Source organism: Trachypithecus francoisi, unplaced genomic scaffold (assembly GCF_009764315.1).
Source record: "Trachypithecus francoisi isolate TF-2019V2 unplaced genomic scaffold, Tfra_2.0 Lachesis_group7, whole genome shotgun sequence".
NCBI lineage: Eukaryota > Metazoa > Chordata > Mammalia > Primates > Cercopithecidae > Trachypithecus > Trachypithecus francoisi.
This window is the reverse complement of record NW_022681472.1, coordinates 73,188,057-73,210,538: the sequence shown is the minus strand read 5'-3', so window position 1 is coordinate 73,210,538 and position 22,482 is coordinate 73,188,057. Positions and strand designations below refer to the sequence as shown.

At 41.5% G+C, this 22,482-nt stretch overlaps 1 protein-coding gene across 5 annotated transcripts in view; it reads left to right on the top strand.

Moving 5' to 3' along the window:
* The window catches only part of SAMD12 (sterile alpha motif domain containing 12), a 498,432-nt gene that overhangs the window by 160,941 nt on the left and 315,009 nt on the right, over window positions 1-22,482 (top strand). For 4 of the 5 annotated variants that reach the window (XR_004435192.1, XM_033202406.1, XM_033202404.1 and 1 more), the window contains exon 3: window positions 17,688-17,817. Coding sequence is in view for 4 of the 5 variants with exons in the window: in XM_033202406.1 (XP_033058297.1) it covers window positions 17,688-17,817 (130 nt within the window). In the remaining variant the exon portion in view is untranslated. The remainder of the gene's footprint in view (window positions 1-17,687; window positions 17,818-22,482) is intronic. The other variant, XM_033202405.1, reaches the window with a different exon arrangement.

Below are 22,482 nucleotides of genomic sequence, written 5' to 3'. Positions count from 1 at the left end.
TGGAGTTTGCTCCTGTGTTAATCACCTCTGGCTGCCATAATGAAGTACTACAGACTGGGTGCCTTAAACAACAAAAACTTATTTTCTCCCAGTTCAAATGTCTGGCAGTCTGAGATCATGGTGCCAGTGTGGTTCAGTTTTGGTGAGGGTCTCATCCTGTCCTCTTCTGCACAGGGGCCACCCTCCCTCTGTGTAGTGGAGAGAGAGCGAGCTCTCTGGGGTCTCTTCTTATGAGAACACCAATCCTATGTATCAGGGAACTACCCTTTATGAATTCATTTAACCTGAATTACTTCCCTAAAGGCTCTGTATTGGAATACAAGTTGGGAATTAGGACTTCAACGTATTAATTTTGAGGAAACACAGATATTCAGTCCATACCAGCCCCGTCAATGTATTCATCATTTGGCTGAATTAACAGATAGATAAATTGTTTTAACACCAAGAAATCATGGACCTGGGGTTGGGGGTGGCTAACTTTTAAAGCCCAAGAACACTAGTACTGGAAACTTTATACAGACCACCCCCTACCCTAATGGATTCCACAGTGCATAGGCTCTCCAAGCCCCCAAATCCCTACTCTGCCCTACTAAATACAATTGCAGCAATATTTTGTAGCGCTTCTGTTTTTAACACAGTGCCAACAGCATGGTGACCGTAACATCCCTTGGGCCCATCAGCCCTCTCTTTTCTAGAAAATGATCCAAATAAAACACTTAAGACTTTGGATTATTTGATTTGATCTTCACAACAACTTTGTAAAATGGGCAGAGTAGATGTTTTCTCATTTTACTAGTGATATCATTGAGAGACAGAGATTAGCATTGCCCTATTGTATAGTATAGAAAATGCCCCTCCTTCCACAGTAAGGTGAGTAGAAAAAGTCCTTGAGTAGGAGTCATGTGGCCAGTCCTGAACCCAGCTCTGCCTTTGGCATACCCAGATTAGGACAAAGTCAGAGTCATCTTTGATCAGGTTTATCTTAATTCATTAAGGAAGCGAACTAGCCCTGGAAACCTCAGTAAGATAGCTCACATCTCTAATCCTCATTGTTCCGTCCTGTATCCAACAAATTAGAGCGATATCATGAAGTAAACATGAAGTTTGAAATTACTGCAGACCTGGACTGAATGCAGTTCTGAAATTCGCTAGCGGTGTGACCTTGGATGAGTTACTTTACCTTTCTAAGGAGGTTTCTCTATCAGTAATACCTACTTTGCAGGTTGTCAGGAAAATTCAAGATGATTTATCTAAAGTTCTTAAGACAACTCTTCCCATGTTTTGTGGGAAGAGTATCATTAGAATGATATCGAACCGAACATGATGTCTGGAATGGCATCAGTATACTTTTAAGCCACATCCCTGAAGCTAATTTGGTCAGGCTTGACCACACACGTTCTCAGAAGGATTTCAGAAAAGCAAGAGAAGAGCGCAAATGCGTGCCAACCCTCTTGGAAACACATCTCAGAAACCTGGCCCATCACCACCTCTGCCACATTCTTTAGTCAAAGCAAGCTACATGGCTCTCTTCTACCCCCCAGACTCAAAAGGTGGAAAAATAGATGCCATCTTACGGCAGAGGACCTCTAGTCATATTACACAGGAGCATTTTTGCACTGAGGACATTTTTGTAATCAATCTACCACATTGTTATTCCAAAGTAATTGTTGTAGAAATGACATGATGGTGATGATCAATAATAATTTCTATGGTTCATTTTTGTTTTCAATTTTGCTTTTGTCATGCTTTCATTCATCGAACATTCACAGAGAGATTTGCCCATAGGTACGTGCTCAGGGCATACATATGCCTTTGTGTCACAGCACCTCCCATAGAGTGTGCTTATCTGTGTGGATGAGTGATAGATTTTCCTGCTGTACTAAGACAGAGCAGACACAAAGTACAGTGTGATCCTCTCCCTCCATATTTCTCTTGAGAGGCTGTGCAATCTGGGCTGATAGGAAGAACAGGCCTTGATAACCAGAGCCATCCAGGCTGCCAGGATGTCTTGTTTCCTGTTGAGTGCCTGAGCACATCTGCTTGTTCCCTCTGTGAGTTTTTACTGTAGACACCCTGATGCCCAGCAGCCTGTGTGTAGGGGCCAGCAGATCTTACCAGCGCTGCATACGAGCATCCGCTTCACAACTTGTGAGCAGTGGCGTTTACACATCTGGATAGTGTGCTTTTATAAATAGCTCCATGAGGTGCCTGGGGAAGCTGGGCTGTATCTTTGGCATGGAATTGGGACACTTTGTACATGACTGTCCCTGGAAATAGAGGACTGCTGATTCTGAGTTTCAGAGGGAAGTCAATGACAGGACTTATCACTGGAAAACACAAGGTGATACCGTCATTGCAGCAAACCCGGGCCTGAATAAAGAGAAACATACCTTTTCCCCTCTTAATTTGGTATCTTTGTTTTTCCATTTTCCCCCTTTTTCTGTATTTTCTCACTTTTGTCCTCTTCCTATGCCTGCGTTTTTCACTGGTACCTTTTGATCCTCTTCCTTTCTTAACAACTGTTTTTCTTTGAATCTTAGCTGAGTATACCTAATGCCATCTCACAATGCCTACAGCTCAAGTCAGCTGGACTCCAAAGACTCTGCCTCTGTAGGCCGGCGTGGTGGCTCACACCTGTAATCCCCGCACTTTGGGAGGCCGAGGCGGGTGAATCACGAGGTCGGGAGTTCGACACCAGCCTGGCCAACATGGAGAAACCGCATGTCTACTAAAAATACATAAAATAACTGGGCAGGAGTAGTGGCGGGTGCCTGTAATCCCAGCTACTCAGGAGGCAGGAGAATCATTTGAACCCGGGACGTGGTGGTTGCAGTGAGCCAAGCTCACGCCATTGCGCTCCCAGCCTGGACGACAGGGCAAGACTCCATCTCAGAAAAAAAAAAAAAAATGACTGCCTGTGTCCATGGTGATGCCCCACTGCTTCCCCACACCAGGCTTGAGAATCCAGTAGAAGAGGATGCCAGTGCTATTCAGGAGATATTAAGATACGCCTTCTGGAAACATAATATGTAGGAGCCACTATTTAAAGTGCTTTAGTTAAACCATGTCTAATCCTTCCACAAACTATAAGATAGGTATTATTTGGAGTGAATTTAGAAATATGTTTAGAAAGGTTCAGTGACCAGCCCAAGGCCCACAGTGCTAGTGAATGCCAGAGCCTTCAACCCAGGTCTGCATGATTCCAAATGCCAAGTTTGTTTCATCACATCACTCTCTGTGTCAGTTGAAAAAGAAAAAAATTGAGGATCAGAGATGTGAGCTGTCTTGCTAAGAATTATAGTGCTAGACTGGCTCTGCATTTTTGGCTCAATATAAGAGAAATCTAATTGGAGGAAAGGCTGTTTTAGTCCCAACCTGGGAATGTCAAGAGTGCAGCTGGGACCTGAACCAGTTTTCTGACACTCAAAGGATGTAGGATCTGTGATATATGATGGGAGAACAGACAGTTTTTCCTTTGTTCAACAGATAATTATTGAGTTCCTGCTTTGTGCCAGGTACTGTTCTAAAGTTTGAGATTCTTTGCAAATTAAGAAAGACCTTTGGCCTTGTGCAGGTTGCAAGCCAGTGGGAAGAGACATATAATAAACACTAGAAAAAATAACTGTATAGTGTGTTAGATGATACTTATGATGGAGAGATAAATAGTGGAGCAGGGAAATGAGTATAGGAAGCTCCAGAAGGGAGTCTTGCATTTTTAAACAGGGAGATCAGGATAGGACTTATTGAAAATGGAGCATTTGAACAATTCTCAAAGGCTTTGAAAGAAGTGAGGGAATTAGCCACGTAGATATCTGGGAGAAGGTTATTCCAGCAAAGCAAAATGCAGACATAGTTGGCATTTTTGAGCAATAGCAAGAAGACTGGTATAGTGGGAACAGAATGTATTAGGGAAAGAGGAACAAATATGACACCAAAGAGCTGGGCAGCTAGATCATGTGAGCCTTTGTACGTCATTTTCAATATTTCAATTGAAGGCTAGGCACGGTGGCTCATGCCTGTAATCCCAGCACTTTGGGAGGCCAAGGCAGGCAAATCACGAGATCAGGAGTTCAAGACCAACCTGGCCAACATGGTGAAACCCCGTCTCTACTAAAAATAGAAAAAAAATTAGCTGGGCATAGTGGCAGGCACCTGTAATCGCAACTACTCGGGAGTCTGAGGCAGGAGAATCGCTTGAACCCGGGAAGTGGCGGTTGTAGTGAGCCGTAATCACACCACTGCCTGGGTGACAGAGTGAGAGTCAGTCTCAAAAAAGAAGAAGAAAAAAGATTTCAATTGAGGGGAAGGAAAGAACAGGATGACCCGTTTGTTGTATTAGTACATAGATGCAGGAATCTAGGTGTGGCATGATAGTGTTTCCAATCAGGATTGTAGCAATGTTGGTGATGAAGATATTGACATCTGGATACATTTGAGAGTAGAATCATCAGGTTTCCCTAACAGATTATAGAATACAAGAGAAAGAGGAAAGTCTATGATAAATCCAGGATTCAGGGCCTCCACATTGGGAAGTATAGAGTTTCTATGATATGAAATGTAAGCTACAAATGAGGCATTTTTAGGGAGCTCAATTTTGGACATGTTGAGTTTGATATATTTATTATATGTACAAATGAAACTGAAGTCATCAGTTGCATCGGCATATATGATTCTGTAGTTCAGGAAGAAAACTGAGCTGGAGATACAGTTTTGGATTCATCAGCCTACATCATGGTAAAAGAAAACAAAAAAGCAAGCCACGAGACTCAATGGAGAGCCCTGATATGACGTGTGAAAAGGAGATTAGTACAGTGGGCAGTGAGATTTGTCTTGCATTTATCCAAAGCCAAAACTCAAGAATTAGTAAAAAGATGATGAAGATCTGACTTTGGCTTCCATTTGAAAGTACGTTTTAAAGCATTAATGTTTATTAACAATGGTGTGGCCTATTTCATAGGATACATTTTGGGATGCTGTGGATTTTCAGGGAAAGTGCTGAATCTAGATCAGCATTTTTCCAAATTTCCTGTAGCTCAAAAAAAAAAAGAGAAGAAAAAATAATCATTTTCAGTTAGGAGATTGACATCTTGTCTTTACCCAAGTAAAGTTGTTTACACACACAAGCCTTGATATATTCATCATAGTTTAGGTTTACAAACCACCATCTTAGATGTCTTAAAGTGGATCGAACTCTTGCATTAGGTTTAAACTTGAACCCGCTAACTACTGAGAATCCTTGACAACCTTATGAGTCTGTGGTCGCAGCATGAAGAAATTTTAAAGTCCATTAATAATACTCAATATGGGAAAATTAAGAGAAAAAAAATCCTCTAGTCTTCTCTTCTTTAAAAAAAATAAAAGATACTACAACAGTGATGCCTTTAAACAGTGGTTCTCAAATTTATAGTCCCAGGACTTTGTTGCACTCTTAAAAGTTTTCAAGAACCTCAAAGAGCTTTTGTTTATGTAAATGATGCAAATATGGGAGAATAACTAATACATTGGTTAATAAGTATTTCAAATGATGAACTGACACCTGTTACTTGTTAATAATAAAAGTTTAGGCTTTGATCATCTATTCCATTTTCGTTGTCAACACATTGAGGACACTGCCTTTTGAAGGAAATATGAATAAGCTATAATTCCCAGTGAAGAAGACTAGGAAATGAAGGGTCTGAAATAGATCCCCTGTGCAGAAGAGATGAAAAAACTAATAATGCCTCGCTATATGTTTGGAAAAGTTATCTAAGTTCCTTATACATTACTGGTCTTTAGGGGCTCTTACACTATCAGAAGAGATTAGCATGAAAATTTTAAAAGTAAGAAATAATCCAAGTGACATTAAAGCAGTGGTTAAAGATAGAAGAATGTGAAATAACACTATGTGCATTTAATCATTCTACTGCTTAGCAGAAAAGATTCAGGTTTATTCTGGAGAACTTAAAACTTAATGTTTAAGAGTTCTTTTCAGTTAAACACAAATGCACTGTGTATATTTATCTTTCTTTCACCTAAGGGGATATGTATTCTTCTTTTACGTGGAAACTTTCTGGCAATGAGATGTCTTCCCCTTAGGAGGCATGAAGTTTAAGAGTCTTTTCTGTCATAAAATATGTAGGTCCAAACTCATGAATAATCACTAATATGTGGATTTTATAGACCATTCTGGAAACAGCATGCAAAAGACAAGATATGATTTTAAAATTTTCTAACCACCTCTTTCCATGAAAGGAATAAGGTGACAGAAGAAGACATTATTAGTACTTTAAAATTAATTAATTCAAATATCAAGTATTCTATGAGCTAACCATTTTTCCTGATATTTAGTGACCTTTTTTGGGTGAATGAACATTAAAAACTGCTAAAGTAGACATTAATGGTTTGTTGTGTATATATGCGTTTCCTCCTTTTCCTTCTTTCTCTCTGTGATCTTGAGTAAAATGACACAATAGAAGTCAATAAAACAGAGGACTGGGAACTAAAGAAAGGACATTGCAAGACAGTAAGGGAAGAAATAGGCAACTCTTAGTGTCATGCGAATCCGTGTGAAGAGACCACCAAACAGGCTTTGTGTGAGCAATAAAGCTTTTTAATCACCTGGGTGCAGGCGGGCTGAGTCCAAAAGAGAATCAGCGAAGACAGTTAGGGGTGGGGCCATTTTATAGGATTTGGGTAGGTAAAGGAAAATTACAGTCAAAGGGGGGTTCTCTGGTGGGTAGGAGTAGGGGTCACAATGTGCTCAGTGGGGGAGCTTTTTTGAACCAGGATGAGCCAGGAAAAGGAATTTCACAAGGTAATGTCATCACTTAAGGCAAGGACTGGCCATTTTCACTTCTTTTGTGGTGGAATGTCATCAGTTAAGGCAAGGACAGGGCATTTTCACTTCTTTTGTGATTCTTCAGCTACTTCGGGCCATCTGGGCATATATGTGCAAGTCACAGGGGATGCAGTGGCTTGGCTTGGGCTCAGAGGCCTGACATTCCTGCCTTCTTATATTAATAAGAAAAATAACAGAAAATAATATTTAAGTGTTGGGACAGTGAAAATTTTTTGGGGGTGGTGTGGAGAGATAAAGGGCAATGTTTCTCAGGGCTGCTTCAAGCGGGATTAGGGGTGGCATGGGAACCTAGAGTGGGAGAGATTAAGCTGAAGGAAGATTTTGTGGTAAGAGGTGATATTGTGGGGTTGTTAGAAGGAGCATTTGTCGTATAGAATGATTGGTGATGGCCTGGATGCAATTTTGTATGAACTGAAAAACTAAACGGAAAACACAAGGTCTGAATAAGAGAAGGAGAAAAAGCAGGTATTAAAGGACTAAGATTTGGGAGGACCTAGGACATCTAATTAGAGAGAGCCTAAGAGGGTTCAGTGCAATCACTTGCTTGGTTGGTGAGTTTCCAGGCTCCATTCAGGTTTTGGGGGTGCAGTTCAAGTTGGGCTCGCGTCTGGAATGAGACTGGGACCTAATAAAAGGTCCACTGTGTGGACCTGTGTCCACACAGGAGCTCAAATGGGCTGTACCCTGTAGCATTCCAAGGACAGGCCTGAATTCTGAGAAGGGAAGGTGGCAAAAGCACTGTCTAGTCCTTTTCAAGTTGGTGACTGAGCCTGGTGAGATGTGCTTCCAAAAGATCTTTAGTCCGTTCTACCTTTCCTGAAGATTGAGGATGGTAAAGGATACAAAGGTTTCACTGAATACCAAGAGCCTGAAAAACTGCTTGGGTGATTTGACTAATAAAGACTGGTCTGCTATTGGACTGTATAGAGGTGGGAAGGCCAAACTGAGGAATTATGTCTGACAGAAAGGAAGAAATGACCGTGGTTTGCTTCTCGGACCCTGTAGGAAAGGCTTCTACATATCCAGTGAAAGTGTCTACCTAGACCAAGAGGTATTTTAGTTTCCTGACTCGAGGCATGTGAGTAAAGTCAATTTGCCCATCCTGGGCAGGGGCAAATCTCTGAGCTTGATGTATAGGGAAGGGAGGGGGCCTGAGAAATCCCTGAGGAGTAGTAGAATAGCAGATGGAATACTGAGAAGTGATTTCCTTAAGGATAGATTTCTAGGATGGAAAGGAAATGAGAGGTTCTAAGAGATAGGCTAGTGGCTTGTAACCTAGATGGAAGAGGTTATGAAGTGACGACAGAATAGAATGGGCCTGTGAGCCTGGAAGGAGATATTTTCCTTGGTCTAAGAACCATTTGCCTTGTGTGGGAAGAGATTGATAGGTGGAAGTTTCAGCGGGGGAGTAGGTGGGAGTGACCGATGTGAAGGAGGAAAACTGCCATGAGGGATAGAAGTTGGAATGCTAGCTGCTTTTTTGGCTGCCTTATCAGCATAAGCATTGTCGTGAGCGATGGGATCTGATGCCTTTTGATGGCTGGTTTTTTGGCTACCTTATCAGCATAAGCATTGCCTTGAGTGATGATGGGGGGAAGAAAATAGATTTCGGAAGTTATGAGAACTGTAGAGAGTGAGTTGAGCATAGTTTGTGATTTGGGGGACCTCTAACAGTACTAAAGCAGTGGCAGCTGCTGCACGCAGACATGAGGGCTAGGCTGAAAGAGTAAGGTCAAGTTGTTTGGACAGAAAGGCTACAGGACGTGGTCCCGGCTCTTGTGTGAGAATTCTGACCGCACTAACCGTGCTTAGGAAGGAAAGGAGTTGTTTTGTAGAAGGGATTGGGGTTTGGGAGATTATTCAGACATGATCAGCAGGGAGAGCACGTGTGTTTTTATGAGAATTATGCTGAGATAGGTAACAGATGAGGAAGAAATCTGGGCTTGACTGAAGTAATGGGGGCTGTCTGTGAAGCCTTGCAGCAGTACAGCCTAGGTAATTTGCTGAGCCTGATGGGTGTCAGGGTCAGTCCAAGTGAAAGCGAAGAGAGGCTGGGATGAAGGGTGTAAATGAATAGTAAAGAAAGTATGTTTGAATAATGGGTTGTGGAGGGAGGTATCGAGGATAGGAGAGTATATGGCTTTGGCACCATGGGGTGGATAGGCAAAACAATTTGGTTGATAAGGCACAGATCCTGAACTAACCTGTAAGCCTTGTCTGGTTTTAGGACAGGCAAAATGGGGGAATTGTAAGGGGAGTTTACAGGCTTTAAAAGGCCATGCTGTAGCAAGTAACAGGCTTTAATCCTTTCAAAGTGTGCTGCAGGATGGGATATTGGCATTGAGTGGGGTAAGGGTGATTAGGTTTTAATAAGAGGTGCATGATCAGTAGCCAAGGAGGGAGTAGAGGTATCCTATACTTGTGGGTTAAGGTGGGGGGATATAAGAGGAGGATGCGAAGGAGGCTTTGAACTGGGGAAAAGGGGGCAATGAGGTATGGCTGTAGCCCAGGAATAGTCAGGGAAGCAGATAATATAGTTAAAATATCTCGACCTAATAAGGGAGCTGGGCAGGTGGGGATAACTAAAAAGGAGTGCATAAATGAATATTGTCCAAGTTGGCACCAGAGTTGGGGAGTTTTAAGAGGTTTAGAAGCCAGGCCATCAATACCCACAACAGTTATGGAGGCAAGGGAAACAGGCCCTTGAAAAGCAGGTAATGTGGAGTTGGTAGCCTCCATATTGATTAAGAAGGGGATGGACTTACCCTCAACTGTAAGAGTTACCCAAGGCGTCTGTGATGGTCCAGGAGGCTTCCAGGGTGATGGGGTAGCATCAATCTTCAGCCGCTAAGCCAAGAAGGTCTGGGAAGGAGTCAGAGAGCCTTGGGCCAGAGTTCCAGGGGCTCTGGGAGTGGCTGCCAGGCGATTTGGACAGTCTGATTTCCAGTGGGATCCTGTACAGAGGGACATGGCTTAGGAGGAATCCCAGACTGTGGGCATTCCTTGGCCCAGTGGCTAGATTTCTGGCACTTGTAGCAGGCTCCTTGGGGAGGAGGTTCTGGAGGAACCCCTGGTAGCTGCGTTTCAGGCATTTGGAGTTGTGTGCTGGAGATGTGGCTGGTGTTTGTCTCACAGTGGAGGTAAGCAATTGCAACTCAGAAATAAGTTGCTACTTGGCTGCCTCTATTATTGTACACCTTGAAGGCAAAGTGCATTAAGTCCTGTTGTGGAGCTTGAGTGCCGGAATTAAATTTTTGGAGCTTTATTTAATGTTGGGAGCAGATTGGGTAATAAAATAAAATGCATGTTAAAAATAAGATGGCCTTCTGATCTTTCAGGGTCTAGGGCTGAAAAGCGTCTCAGGGTTGCTGCTAAACGGGCCATGAACTGGGCTGGGTTTTTAATATTTGATGAAAAAGAGCCTAAATGCTAACTGATTTGGGAAAGGTTGGATAAAGAAAAAGGAGCATTATACTTGACCATGCCTTTAGCTCCAGCCACCTTTTTAAGAGGAAATTGCTGGGCAAGTAGGGGAGGGCTAGTCGCAGAATGAAAGTGCAAGCTGGACCAGGTGTGAGGAGGGGAGGTGATAAAAGGATTATAGGGTGGGGAAGCAGAGGCTGAGGAAAATTGGGACCTAGCTTAGCCTAGCGAGGAGGGGAGAGGTCAGATGGGTCTGTGGAAAAGGAAGATTAGAAAGACTCAGCAATGCTTGGGGTTGGGACTGAGGGGACAGGCGGGAGGGAAAGAAGGAAGATTAGGGACAAGTTGCATTGGCAACAGAGACTAGGGAGGGACCAATGTGTAAAAGAGTGCATGGACGTCAGGCACCTCAGACTGTTTGCCTATTTTACGACAAGAATTATTTAGATCTTGTAGGATGGAAAAATCTAAAGTGCCATTTTCTGGCTATTTGGAACTACTGTTGAGTTTGTATTGGGGTCAAGCAGCATTGTAGAAGAAAATAAGGCATTTAGTAGGTCAAGTGTGAGTTGAAGAGGTTTTCAGTTCTTGAGAACACAGGCTAAGGGAGACGAAGGAGGAATGGAGGGTGAAAGGTTGCCCATAGTGAAGGAGGCAAGCCCAGAGAAAAGGGAGAGTAGAGACACGGAGAGAAGGGGTTGGGGGGTTCTTGCCCTCCAGAAAAGCAGGAAAGGGGTCGGGATGCAGAGATAAGGGGTCAGGGCATGGAGATAAGGGGTCAGGGGGTTCTTGCCCTCCAGAAAAGCAGGAAAGAGTACGGACATAAGGGGTTGGGGCATGGAGATAAGGAGTCAGGGCGCAGAGATAAGGGGTCGGGGTGTGGAGATAAGGGGTTGGGGGGTTCTTTCCCCCCAGAAAAGCAGAGAAGGGTTAGAGACAGGGAGAAAAGGGGTTGGGGGTTCTTGCCCCGCCAAGAAAAGCAGTGCTTGCTGCTAAGGGTGAAGGACCAAGGCAGCGTCCCTGCGTGGTCAGACACCTCTGAAACGTGGGTGAATTATCAGGCAGGAATCCCCACATGATTAAACACCAAGGGAAGACTGTCTTCCCAAGTCTGTGACCGGCGCCAGAGTTTTGGGTCCACGGATAAAACGCGTCTCTTTTGTCTCTACTAGAAAAGGAAAGGAACTGAAATTAAGAGAAGGGAAAGATTGAAGTGTGGCATCAAGATTGAAAGGAGAAAGAGGTAGAGGGATAGTGAGAGAGGTTGGAGAAGAGAGTAAAAAGAGGCCACTTACCAGATTTAAAATTGGTGAGATGTTCCTTGGGCTGGTCAGTCTGAGGACCTGAGGTCATAGGTGGATCTTTCTCATGGAGCAAAGAGCAGGAGGACAGGGGATTGATATGCCAAGGGAGGTCCCCTGATCCAAGTCACAGCACCAAAATCTTATCCCGAGTTTCGGCACCAAAATGTCATGCGCGTCCATGTGAAGAGACCACCAAACGGGCTTTGTGTGAGCAATAAAGCTTTTTAATCACCTGAGTGCAGGTTGGCTGAGTCCAAAAAGAGAGTCAGTGATGGGAGGTAGGGGTGGGGCTGTTTTATAGGATTTGGGTAGGTAAAAGAAAATTACAGTCAAAGGGGGGTTGGTCTCTGGCAGGTAGGAGTGAGGGTCACAAGGTGCTCAGTGGGGGAGCTTTTTTGAGCCAGGTTGAGCCAGGAAAAGGAATTTCACAAGGTAATGTCATCACTTAAGGCAAGGACCAGCCATTTTCACTTCTTTTGTGGTGGAATGTCATCAGTTAAGGCAAGGACAGGGCATTTTCAATTCTTTTGTGATTCTTCGATTACTTCAGGCCATCTGGGCATATATGTGCAAGTCACAGGGGATGCGATGGGTTGGCTTAAGCTCAGAGACCTGACACTTAGAGCTTGCAAACACTTGCTTATAATGAGATACTAAAAATATGTTTACCACTTTTTGAAATTTGGCCATAAAGCTTACTTTGTCCTGTCAATGAAGGTAAACAGTCTAAGCATTCTCTATTTTTTTATAATCAACGGGGCTTACCTAGTTAAGAGTTTGTACAACCATTGGGATCTTACAATTGTAGTGTTCTCTTATAAATCAAAGCCCAGTAAATTAAGAGAGAATTTATATTGTAAAACAGATAAGCTAAGGGATAATTGAATCACAAAATAAAAATTTAACTTTAAAGACATTTTGCAATATGTTCTTTCAATTTCAAACTTCTTTAAAGCATTTAATTATTCTGTTACTTAGCAGAAAATCTTTAAGTTTACCTTGGAGAACTTAAAACTTAATGTTTCAGAGTCCTTTCCAGTTAAATACAAATCAGAATTACTGTAAAACATAACTGAATTTATTATATAAGAGTAAATTAAAATAGAAATCATTTGCCAAAAAAAAGTAATTTGCAAACAACCTTTCTCTCAGGAATGTGTATTTTGCATAAAGTGAGTTCTTCCTGTAAAACAGAAAGGCATCAGAAAGGAAAAGCGTCTGAAATGCACTTTCAGTTTGTCTGTAGCAAGGCCAGGACCAATTCAGAAAGGAAATGTCTGGAATTCTGCTTGGTGTCACTATGCATAGGGGTTAAGATAACAAATTGCCTCGGGCCTGTTTCAGGGCAGCAAAATAAACCAAAATTGTCTCCGGGGTTGTAAATTCAGAGAATGATGTGGTAGACATGAACATGGAGAAAGAGAACTGGGGCAAATGTTTTTTTAATGTTTGCCGTTGGGCAGGATGTTTTTTTCTTATGAGTTCACTGTTTCTAGTAAATGTGAAATGCTTTATTTCTTTGCTTTATGAACTATTATTATTTAGGCTTAGGCCCCTACAGCGGGAAAAAAAAGCCAGCAGCATATCAGAGAAAGTCATCGTCTAGGGATGGCTGTGAATAGAGTGTAGGTGTTGGATGCTGAGGAAAGGAGGTGGTTGAAGGCGTTGACAGCTCTGCCTCTCCTTTCCTACTTTCAGTGGGACAATATGTTGAATTCAACTGGAATGGTTTGACATGTACTTCTTGTTGTTCTAATTGCACATGGAAGTAAAGTGTAAGCTCTTTAAATGAGTCAGATTATGACATTCACTCCCGACATTTGGTAGCTGTGGGGATGTAGGAAATGTTGATGGAAGGGGGAGTAACTGAGGTTGACCCTGGGTGCTACAAAAGAAGTTCAGGCAGAACAAATCAAAGTCAGCTCCGAGAATCCCAAAAGAAGAAGCAGACTGGGGTAACTGGAGTCATTACAGCTCTTAAGGTGTGGCAAACTAATAGTAATTTTATTACAATGCCAAGGCTAGGAATCACCTGATAAATGGTATCAATACCTTTATTACCATTTGATTAAGAAGAGACAAAAGGTAGGAGTCTTTATTCCCCTCATTTTACTTATTATGCCTGTTTACATGGAGGCATTTCTGTAGGCTCATACCATCTTAACTTTTTTTTTTTTTTTGAGACAGTGTTTTTTATTTTATGAGACAGTGTCTCTCTGTCACCCAGGCTGGTGTACAATGGCACGATCTCTGCTCAAGGCAATCTCCACCTCCCAGGTTCAAGCAATCCTCCTGCCTCACAAGTAGCTGGGATTACAGGTGCATGCCACCATGCCCAGCTAATTTTTGTATTTTTAGTAGAAATGGGATTTCACCATGTTGACCAGGCTGGTCTTGAACTCCTGACCTCAGGTGATCTGCCCGCCTCAGCCTCCCAGAGTGCTGAGATTACAGGCATGAGCCACTGTGCCCAGCCTCATACAGTCTTAAAAATCTATGCCTAAAGTTTTGAGTATATGCTCTCACTAGTATATGCCTACTAAGAGTATATGCTGAAGGATAAAGCAAAACAGCTCCTTGAGTGTTAGCCTCAGAAGCTCTGAATTCATGATAAAAGGAAAACTTAGAAGAAAAGTGTCAGGCCTCTGAGCCCAAGCCAAGCCATCGCATCCCCTGTGACTTGCAAGTCCGCCCAGATGGCCTGAAGTAACTGAAGAATCACAAAAGAAGTGAAAATGCCCTGCCTCGCCTTAACTGATGACATTCCACCACAAAAGAAGTGAAAATGGCCAGTCCTTGCCTTAAGTGATGACATTACCTTGTGAAAGTTCTTGGCTCATCCTGGCTCAAAAAGATCCCCCACTGAGCACCTTGTGACCCCCACTCCTGCCCACCAGAGAGCAACCCCCCTTTGTAATTTTCCTTTACCTACCCAAATCCTATAAAACAGCCCCACCCTTAGCTCCCTTCGCTGACTCTCTTTTCGAACTCAGCCCACCTGCACCCAGGTGATTAAAACTCACACAAAGCCTGTTTGGTGGTCTCTTCACAGGGATTCGCATGACAGAAAGCATACATGGTGGGCTGGTGAGGATGCATTCTGAGTCAGCTTGGTGTGTTTGGGTAAATCTGCACCTGAAGCCCAGTTGAGGCTGAGTGTCCTCCCTTTCCCAGGAAATGAGCAACTTAAAGCATGACCTTCCAAGAAGGAAAAAGTTTACTATATTAATGCATAAGCAGCTTTATCCTTCTGCCTTTCCCTTCCTCGCTTACAGCCTTCTGTGACTGGTTTACAGGAGTTTTCAAAAGATGTGATTAGCTTTACTTGCAAGAGTTTCAGGGTAATGATGTGTCAGCTATAAACTCATCCAGCTAATCTGAAGGAACATTTGTAGAGCAGGAAAGAACTAGATTCAGAGGTGCTGACTTGTGAAACCTGGTAGTAAGTGATTTCTAGCTAAAAGATCTAAAATTCTAGTTTCCTAATTGTGCAAAGGAAAGGACGTGATGATGAGCAAAGAGAAAAAAAAAACTAAACTAAACATCATCAACAATAAAAACATTTATTCATTTATACCCTCCATGCCCAACGTCTTCCTCTCTCATCAAAATTAGGCAAAGTCAGTATGGTTTCCCACAGAAGTTAGATGGAAAATGGCTGCAGCCCATTACCCTAGTATGAAGGGCTGCAGGCATGTTTCATTAGGAGACATGTAGGCACAACACACAGCAGGGTAGAGAAGCAAGGGCTGAACGTGAAAGTCACTGCTGATTAAATAGCAAGCTATGTCTGTGAATGCTGTTTCATTCATTAATTCATTCACTTAATCCTTGTGGATATACACGGCATCTACTGAAAGCAAGACACTCTGGGGAGCACAAAATTATAATAGATCTCACCCTCCCAACATCACCACGTATTCCACTTACTAGGATTGCAAAACTTAGTTTTTTGCAAAACTAGGATTGCAAAACTTACCCCAGAACTTAGCGGCATTAGACAACTGTTTACAATGTTCATGGATTATGTGGGTCAGGGATTCACTCAGGGCACTGCAAAGATGGCTTGACTCTCTGTTGTGGTATCTGGGGGCCTTGGCTGGAAGATTTGAAGGCTAGTGGCTGGAATCATCCGAGGCTTGTTCATTCATTTGTCTGGTCGTTGGTGATGACTGTCAACTGAGACCTTAGCTGGCAAATTGGCCAAAACTCGTACACATGGTCTCTCCATGTGGCCTGGGCTTCCTCACAGCATGATGGTGGGTTTCCAAAGGTCAGTGCCAGAGAGCGAATCAGGCAGGAACTGTGTCTTTTTTATGACCTAGCCTCAGAAGTCACGTAGCATCAATTCCACTGTACTACATTGGTCAGGAAGGTCACATACCCTGCTGAAATGGAATCAGAGGGAGCATCAACCCCACATGTTAGTGGAAGAAATAAATGTCAGTCCCACTGAATGAAAAGCAGATACATATGTATGTGTATATATGTCTATATGAAAACATACATATATGAATATGTGGACATATATAAAATCATCTTTGGAAAACACAATCTACCACAATTAATAAAAGAAAAATATCACAGTACAAAATAAAAAGTGATCAGCATTGTGATTATTGTGAAAGCAATGACCTAAGGACTCATATGACTGGAAATATACAAATAAAAAAAAAAACACCTGAGCATTGTGCTTTCCAACCTTGAATCGCTTCCATATTGCTTCCACTGTTTTCACTATGACTCTCTCATCATCTGCACCATTGTTTTTTTTGTTTTTTTTTAACTAAAAATTGGCCTCTGGGATAGTTGTTTCTTTAAACTCAAATTTGTTTAAAAAGCTAAGAAGATATTGCTACAGAAAATAAAATTTATTTTGCCATAATTTATTTGCCATCAAATAAAGGGTAACTTTAAATGTACTAAAAAGTTTTTTAAAGTTATTAGATGCTAGATATACTGCTTTTTTTTTAAGATTCTGAGACTGAAGCAAGCCATTTCTTTGTCAAGGAAACAACAACCACAAACATGTCAGCAGGTGTTACAATCACACTCCTACCAAATGAAGGCTCTCCCCTTGCCTTAATCTGAAAGATTTGATAGAGAAGTGGAAGGAAACGATGCCTATAGTGAAGAGCAGGGATAATAATGGCCATGTCCTTGTACCACCCAAGAGCCTTCAAACAGCTGCTGATAGGATGGCTTTACTTTCTTGGCAAACACTGCTCCAGCATGATAAAAATTCTAGATAGTGAAGCATTAATCTGTCCAAAACCAAATTCCTGGGATCTCTGAGGGAGACCATCATCTGGCATGAAATTGATGCTTATTCACTAATAAATGTGTTTGTAATCCATCATTTGTCAAAGGCTAAGCTCTTCTCACTCCTTGTGTTTGTGTGTGTGTGTGTGTGTGTGTTTCCTCATAAATACTTCCCTGAAAGATCCAATGAACAAAAAAAAGACCTTGACTAGTTGGCTTCTGTATAAAGCCTAACTGCCCCCATTATCCTATTACCGTTCTCCACATCCTGGCGGAATTGACTTTTTGCTTCCCCACTTTGGTATAACTAATGCTCCTGACCATTTCAGGGCCACCCTAGGTCCAGAGCCCCCAGGCAGACTTGCAGTTCTTAGTATGCAATTATCTAAATCCAATAACATTCATTCCTAAAATTATTATTAGCACTTCGTGGAACCAGTGTTGTACTAGGCTCTAGAAATGTCAGGGACAGCAAGAGATAAATACCTTCTTGGAATACAAAGAAAGGCACTTGGGGCCACAGCTATTTCTCCCCTATAATGTAATTAATTGCTTAGCAACCCCTTGTTTTTTGCTAGAGTATTCATTAAAAAACACTACGTCCTAAGGATTCCTTGGCATTTTTTCTCAGCAGAGATGGTTAGATCATTTTCACAGCTTCTCCACCCGGACCTTTTCTTTATGCTTTGCAGCAGTATTGAGAAGGTCTGCAGAGATTAGGAGGAAGACAAGAACTAGATATTTTATCTTCAGGGAATCCAGTCTGTAGCCTTTAACACACTCTTAAGACTTTTAACTAGAGTGTCTTCCTAGGCATGGGGCCAGCATTGACAGATCTTCTTTTCCTTCTTTATTTATAGTCAGCTACAGTGAAGCTGTCTAAACCGGTGGCTCTATGGACCCAGCAGGATGTCTGCAAGTGGTTGAAGAAACATTGTCCGAATCAGTATCAGATCTACAGTGAGTCATTCAAACAGCATGACATAACTGGTAAAGTATGCAGTATCCCAGATATTTCACTCCCTTTCTTTCTCCCAGTCACGATGGCCTTTCCCATACCCTTACGAATAAAACAATATCTTCCTGCTGAAATTTTCTGGCATGGGTTTACTTTCAAAGGGGTGATAAATTCCAGATCCATGTGAGCCATGCTATTTAACAAACATACATGGTTATTATAGAACACTGTGAATTTTGAGCATCCATTGTAACAGTATATGGGAATCAGGGTGCAGGGTTGGGGGATCCTAGAGAAAATAAGAGCACACCAATCAGAGAGAAAGGAAAGAAGGAAGTCTTTCACATGAACTTGGCTATGGAATCACTATGTAGATCTGCTAAGTAGAAAAGGATTCTAAATAGGAAAATGCTTTTTAAAAAATGTTTAAGATAAAGTATATTGACTTCTTTGACTGGGTGAGCTATATACCTGTATCCAATCACGTGAAAGAGTCCGGGGGAACGTCAGTTTCCCTGACACTTCTGTCCTCTGGCCATCTGTTTCCCTGTTGACCATCTTCTAGTATCTGCACCTAGCAATGTTCCAAGTTTCCGAAATGGAGTATAATAATACTAACTCTCTGCCCTTGGGATGAATACTTTCAAGGCACAGATTACGATTCCATTTAGATCAAGGGTGTTCGAATATTACATGTGGAGGTCAATAAGTACTTGAAAGCAGAAAATAGAACAGGATAGTGAACCATAAAGGGCCTTCAGATCAAGTCTCTCAATTGGGAGATAGAGTGGGCAAGATGGAGCAAATATGCCCACTGTGGTAGCCCATCAGAGTAAGGGGGCTTTTCCAGACCTTGCCTGCTCTTTCACCCTAAGATTCTGCTTGTATGTAGGCAACACTTCTCTTTTCCCTTCACAGACGGTGCAGTGAAAGACAGGACTGAGGATACACTCTGTAAACCAAAACTGTATAGCTTCAAGGGAGAAACAATGTTAAGACGTCGTTTCTAGTCCAGATCTTTTTTTCTGAGAAAATGATTTCACTCTGGTGGTAAAGTGACTTGTCATGAAATAGCTGAACACTCTAGATGACAAACCTCTTTCCAAACCCATGCTTTCTATCATGACAAATCCTAATCTCTCTCAGTCTGTTCACCCCATTACTATGAAAAGGGACTTGTTAAGCAGAAAGTATTTATTTTTGCAGTTCCACTCTTAGGCTGTAGCTGTGAGATCTAGGGCAGGTCAGTTCACCTTCTTAGAAGAGGTCTCAGTCGGTGGTCTTCTAAGTGTGTTTCATGGACGTAGCCAAAGGGACGTGGGTGTGCTTTGGGTAGAGGCGGGTATGTGAACCAAAGCCGCTCCCTTTATGTCTGTTGTATATATTTGAAACACACAGAAAACTTGATTGATTTTGAAAACTTGATTGATTAAAAAAAAAAAAAACTTTTTTAAACATTTAACCACTAAATGTTCAAAAAAGTGCTGAGCTAGATGATCCTAGATTCCTGCTGACCACATTGATATGTCTAAATATATAGGGAAAACACCCAATTGTAGCTCAAGCTGAGTTAACAAACAAGAGAGTAAAATCCTTCTATCTTAAATATAAAAATGGTCCTTTATGCATTTCTTCTCTGCCACTCCCAACTAGAGCCAATGGCCCTTTTGGATGAAATCTATGAAATTCAGAAGACAGTGCAGGTACTTAGCTTCGATTCCAAGTGTCTACATTTCATTTTCTTAGTTCCTCCCTTAAGAGTATAAGAAAAGCCCATCTAGGGTCAGTTATTCTACTCCTAAATGTAATCAATCAGTTAGTAACCATTTGCCTGATTGTGGTAGCCTTCATCAGATAATGGCTGCTTAATGTTTCTTAATGTCTGTGCGATAGTAATGGCAAAGCCTTTTTCATGATCTTATTTGAAAGCAGTGTTATCTTTTATTAGGGGTGAGAATTATGAGGTCCCCTTGAGGGAAGGATAAGCATTTATAATGGTTTGAAGAGGATGAGCCTTACAGTCCTCAGAAATAAAGATTCATGCTTCAGTGCGTATGGAATAAATGGTCCCACTTCCCAAGGTTTTCTGCTAAGTGACATGAGGACAGGAGTGTGGAAATGAGGTATGTATTTCAAACAGTTGTCATATGTTTTTAGTGGCAGACTTGGTCTTCATGAAACACACCTGGTATTGGGAAATCACAACTTTCTTGGGATCTTGGCAAGCTGCTTAATCTGGGCAATTTACTTAACCTCACTTCCTCATCTCCAAAATAAAGATAATAGTACCTGACTCAGAGAGACATTGTGAACATTCAATGAAATAATATAGGTAAACCACTAAGCTAACCGTTTATTGACTCCTTTTACATGCCGGCATTGTGCTATTATTCATGTCAGGACTCACCTGGAGGTGTCGAAAAACATGCTGTTATTTCCTTTTAAGGGCAGCCTATTTTCTGGCAAGAAGAAGAAAGCAGGGAATTATTTGGGGACTTAGGGAACAGAGAGAATGATTTCAGATTAACTTTTGGTCTACATCTTTTTGACATTCACCTATTTGAAATCTCAGAAGACCACTCTCTTCCGCTGTTCTCTGGCCCCTGCCTCTCCAAGAGTGAATGCAAAATACCCAAAAGATCACAAGTGCCAAGTGGCCAGAAAATAGCTTTCAGGACTTCAGCCAGTGCGCATTTACCAGCCCTATGATGCTAGAAGTTGTGGGAATCCCAGTACTCTCGGAGGCTGTGATGAAAAGAGCAAAGAGGTTTGTAAAACTCAAGATGTGATGACAGAGCAAACCTCACCAGGCTGTGCAGACAGTAGAGTGACTTTAGAGAGGACAGGGGAATGGTTACCAGTACCAGGTCACAGCCCAGAGCTGCATCATAGCCTTGTGATTTTGTAAAGGTTGCTGGGTGCACGTCAGCTTTCTTCACCTGCAGAGGAGGAGATGCTAATAGTATCTACCTCATAGTGTTGCTATGAAGGTGGTCCACAGTCACAATGAGCATACAATGCATGTGAGCTGCTGCTTTTTTCCAAGTGTTGCCCTGATGATATCTGTGATAACAAAATGATACACACAATGTTGAATTCATCCAGCTTTATTATCCTGGGAAAGGAGGGAAAGGAGCATCTATGGGAAACAAAACATTCTGGGCTGGTAAATATCCTGTGCTAATCTTTAAGGCTGAAGAAAAGATTGTTCATGTATCTCTTATTTATGCTTAGATTCTCCTGAGTGCTGCTGTTCTTTTATTTTTCTTAAAGCAAGGATCTCCTATATCATGCTCATGAGGAAGCATGTTATATCAGTGTTTTATACAAACATCTCTTGATTTAGAGACACGTGGTCCAGTGACGGTAAATAAAAAAGACATATATTAAATGGAGAGAAAAAGAAGAAGAAAACAGAGAGAGGTTTTCTGCACATAGGTCTGAGTCAAATCCTCCCTGCTGCCCTCTACCCCAGCCTTTGACATGTAATAGAAACATGATGCCACAAGTTAGTTTCTTGTCAGTAAAATGATAATATTTATCTTAAAGAATTTGGGGGAAGATTAAATGGGATGATGAATGTGAAGGGCCTAGCTTAATGACTCATGTATAGTGGACATTCATTCATCCTTTTAGCAAGTATTTATAGACTATCTACCATATACCAGGTTTTCAGAATATAGTGGTAAATAAAATAGTCGTGATCCATGTAGGGAAAAAATTGTGCTTCCACAGAAAACTATGCATTGTCATCTATAGCACAACATTTGGGTTACCTAATTCTTTGATTCTAGGGAGCATCTTTATAACTCTGTGAGTTATAGATAACAGAGAGTAATACAATATAATTTTTGTCCATTGTCATGTAAATTCTGTTCCATAGAGGTTCAGTTGACTTTCCTAGCCACTGTGGAAAAGGTGAGTTTTACCTCCCATTTACACATTTATTTCAGTCTTCCTGATCTATAATCGTGTCTGCTGTTCAGATTCTCCTTTGAGCTGGTTTTAACATCTTGCCAGTTTCCTCATTAATAAGTTAAATTAAAATCTTAAAGATATGTTCACTTCTGTATTTGTATGACAGTCATGATTTTAACCTTTTCTGAAAATTACCCTTTAACCTCAGTAGTTGTTTAAATTGTCTGTATTTGTTTTTACAAAGAGTTCTACTATATTAACATTTGTTTCTGTGTTTATTTGAAGAACCTTAAATTCTAAACAAAATTTTCCCTTAGGTGCTTCAAAGTCTAAGAAAACTTTAGACATGTTTTAACTTATCAGTGTTCAAAATCTTTTGCAATATCAAAATTTTGGGTAATTTTATTGTGCCCAGGAGATACCTGCTCTTTGGCAGCAGATGTGTTTAATTAGAAGAGAAGCTACAGTAGTCCCCCCTTATCTGCAAGGGAAACATAGCAGAACCCCCAGTGGATGTCTGAAACCATAGATATTACCAAACACTATTTATATGGTGTACACATACATACCTATGATAATTTTTTTTAATTAGGTACAATAAGAGATTAACAAGAACTAATGATAAAATAGAACAATTAATAATATACCATAATAATAATTAGATAAACATCTCTCTCTGTCTCTTGAAATATCTTATTGTACTGTACTCACCTATTTTCAGACCACAATTGATCACAAGTAACTGAAACCGCACAAAGCGAAACCTTAGCTAAGGGGGG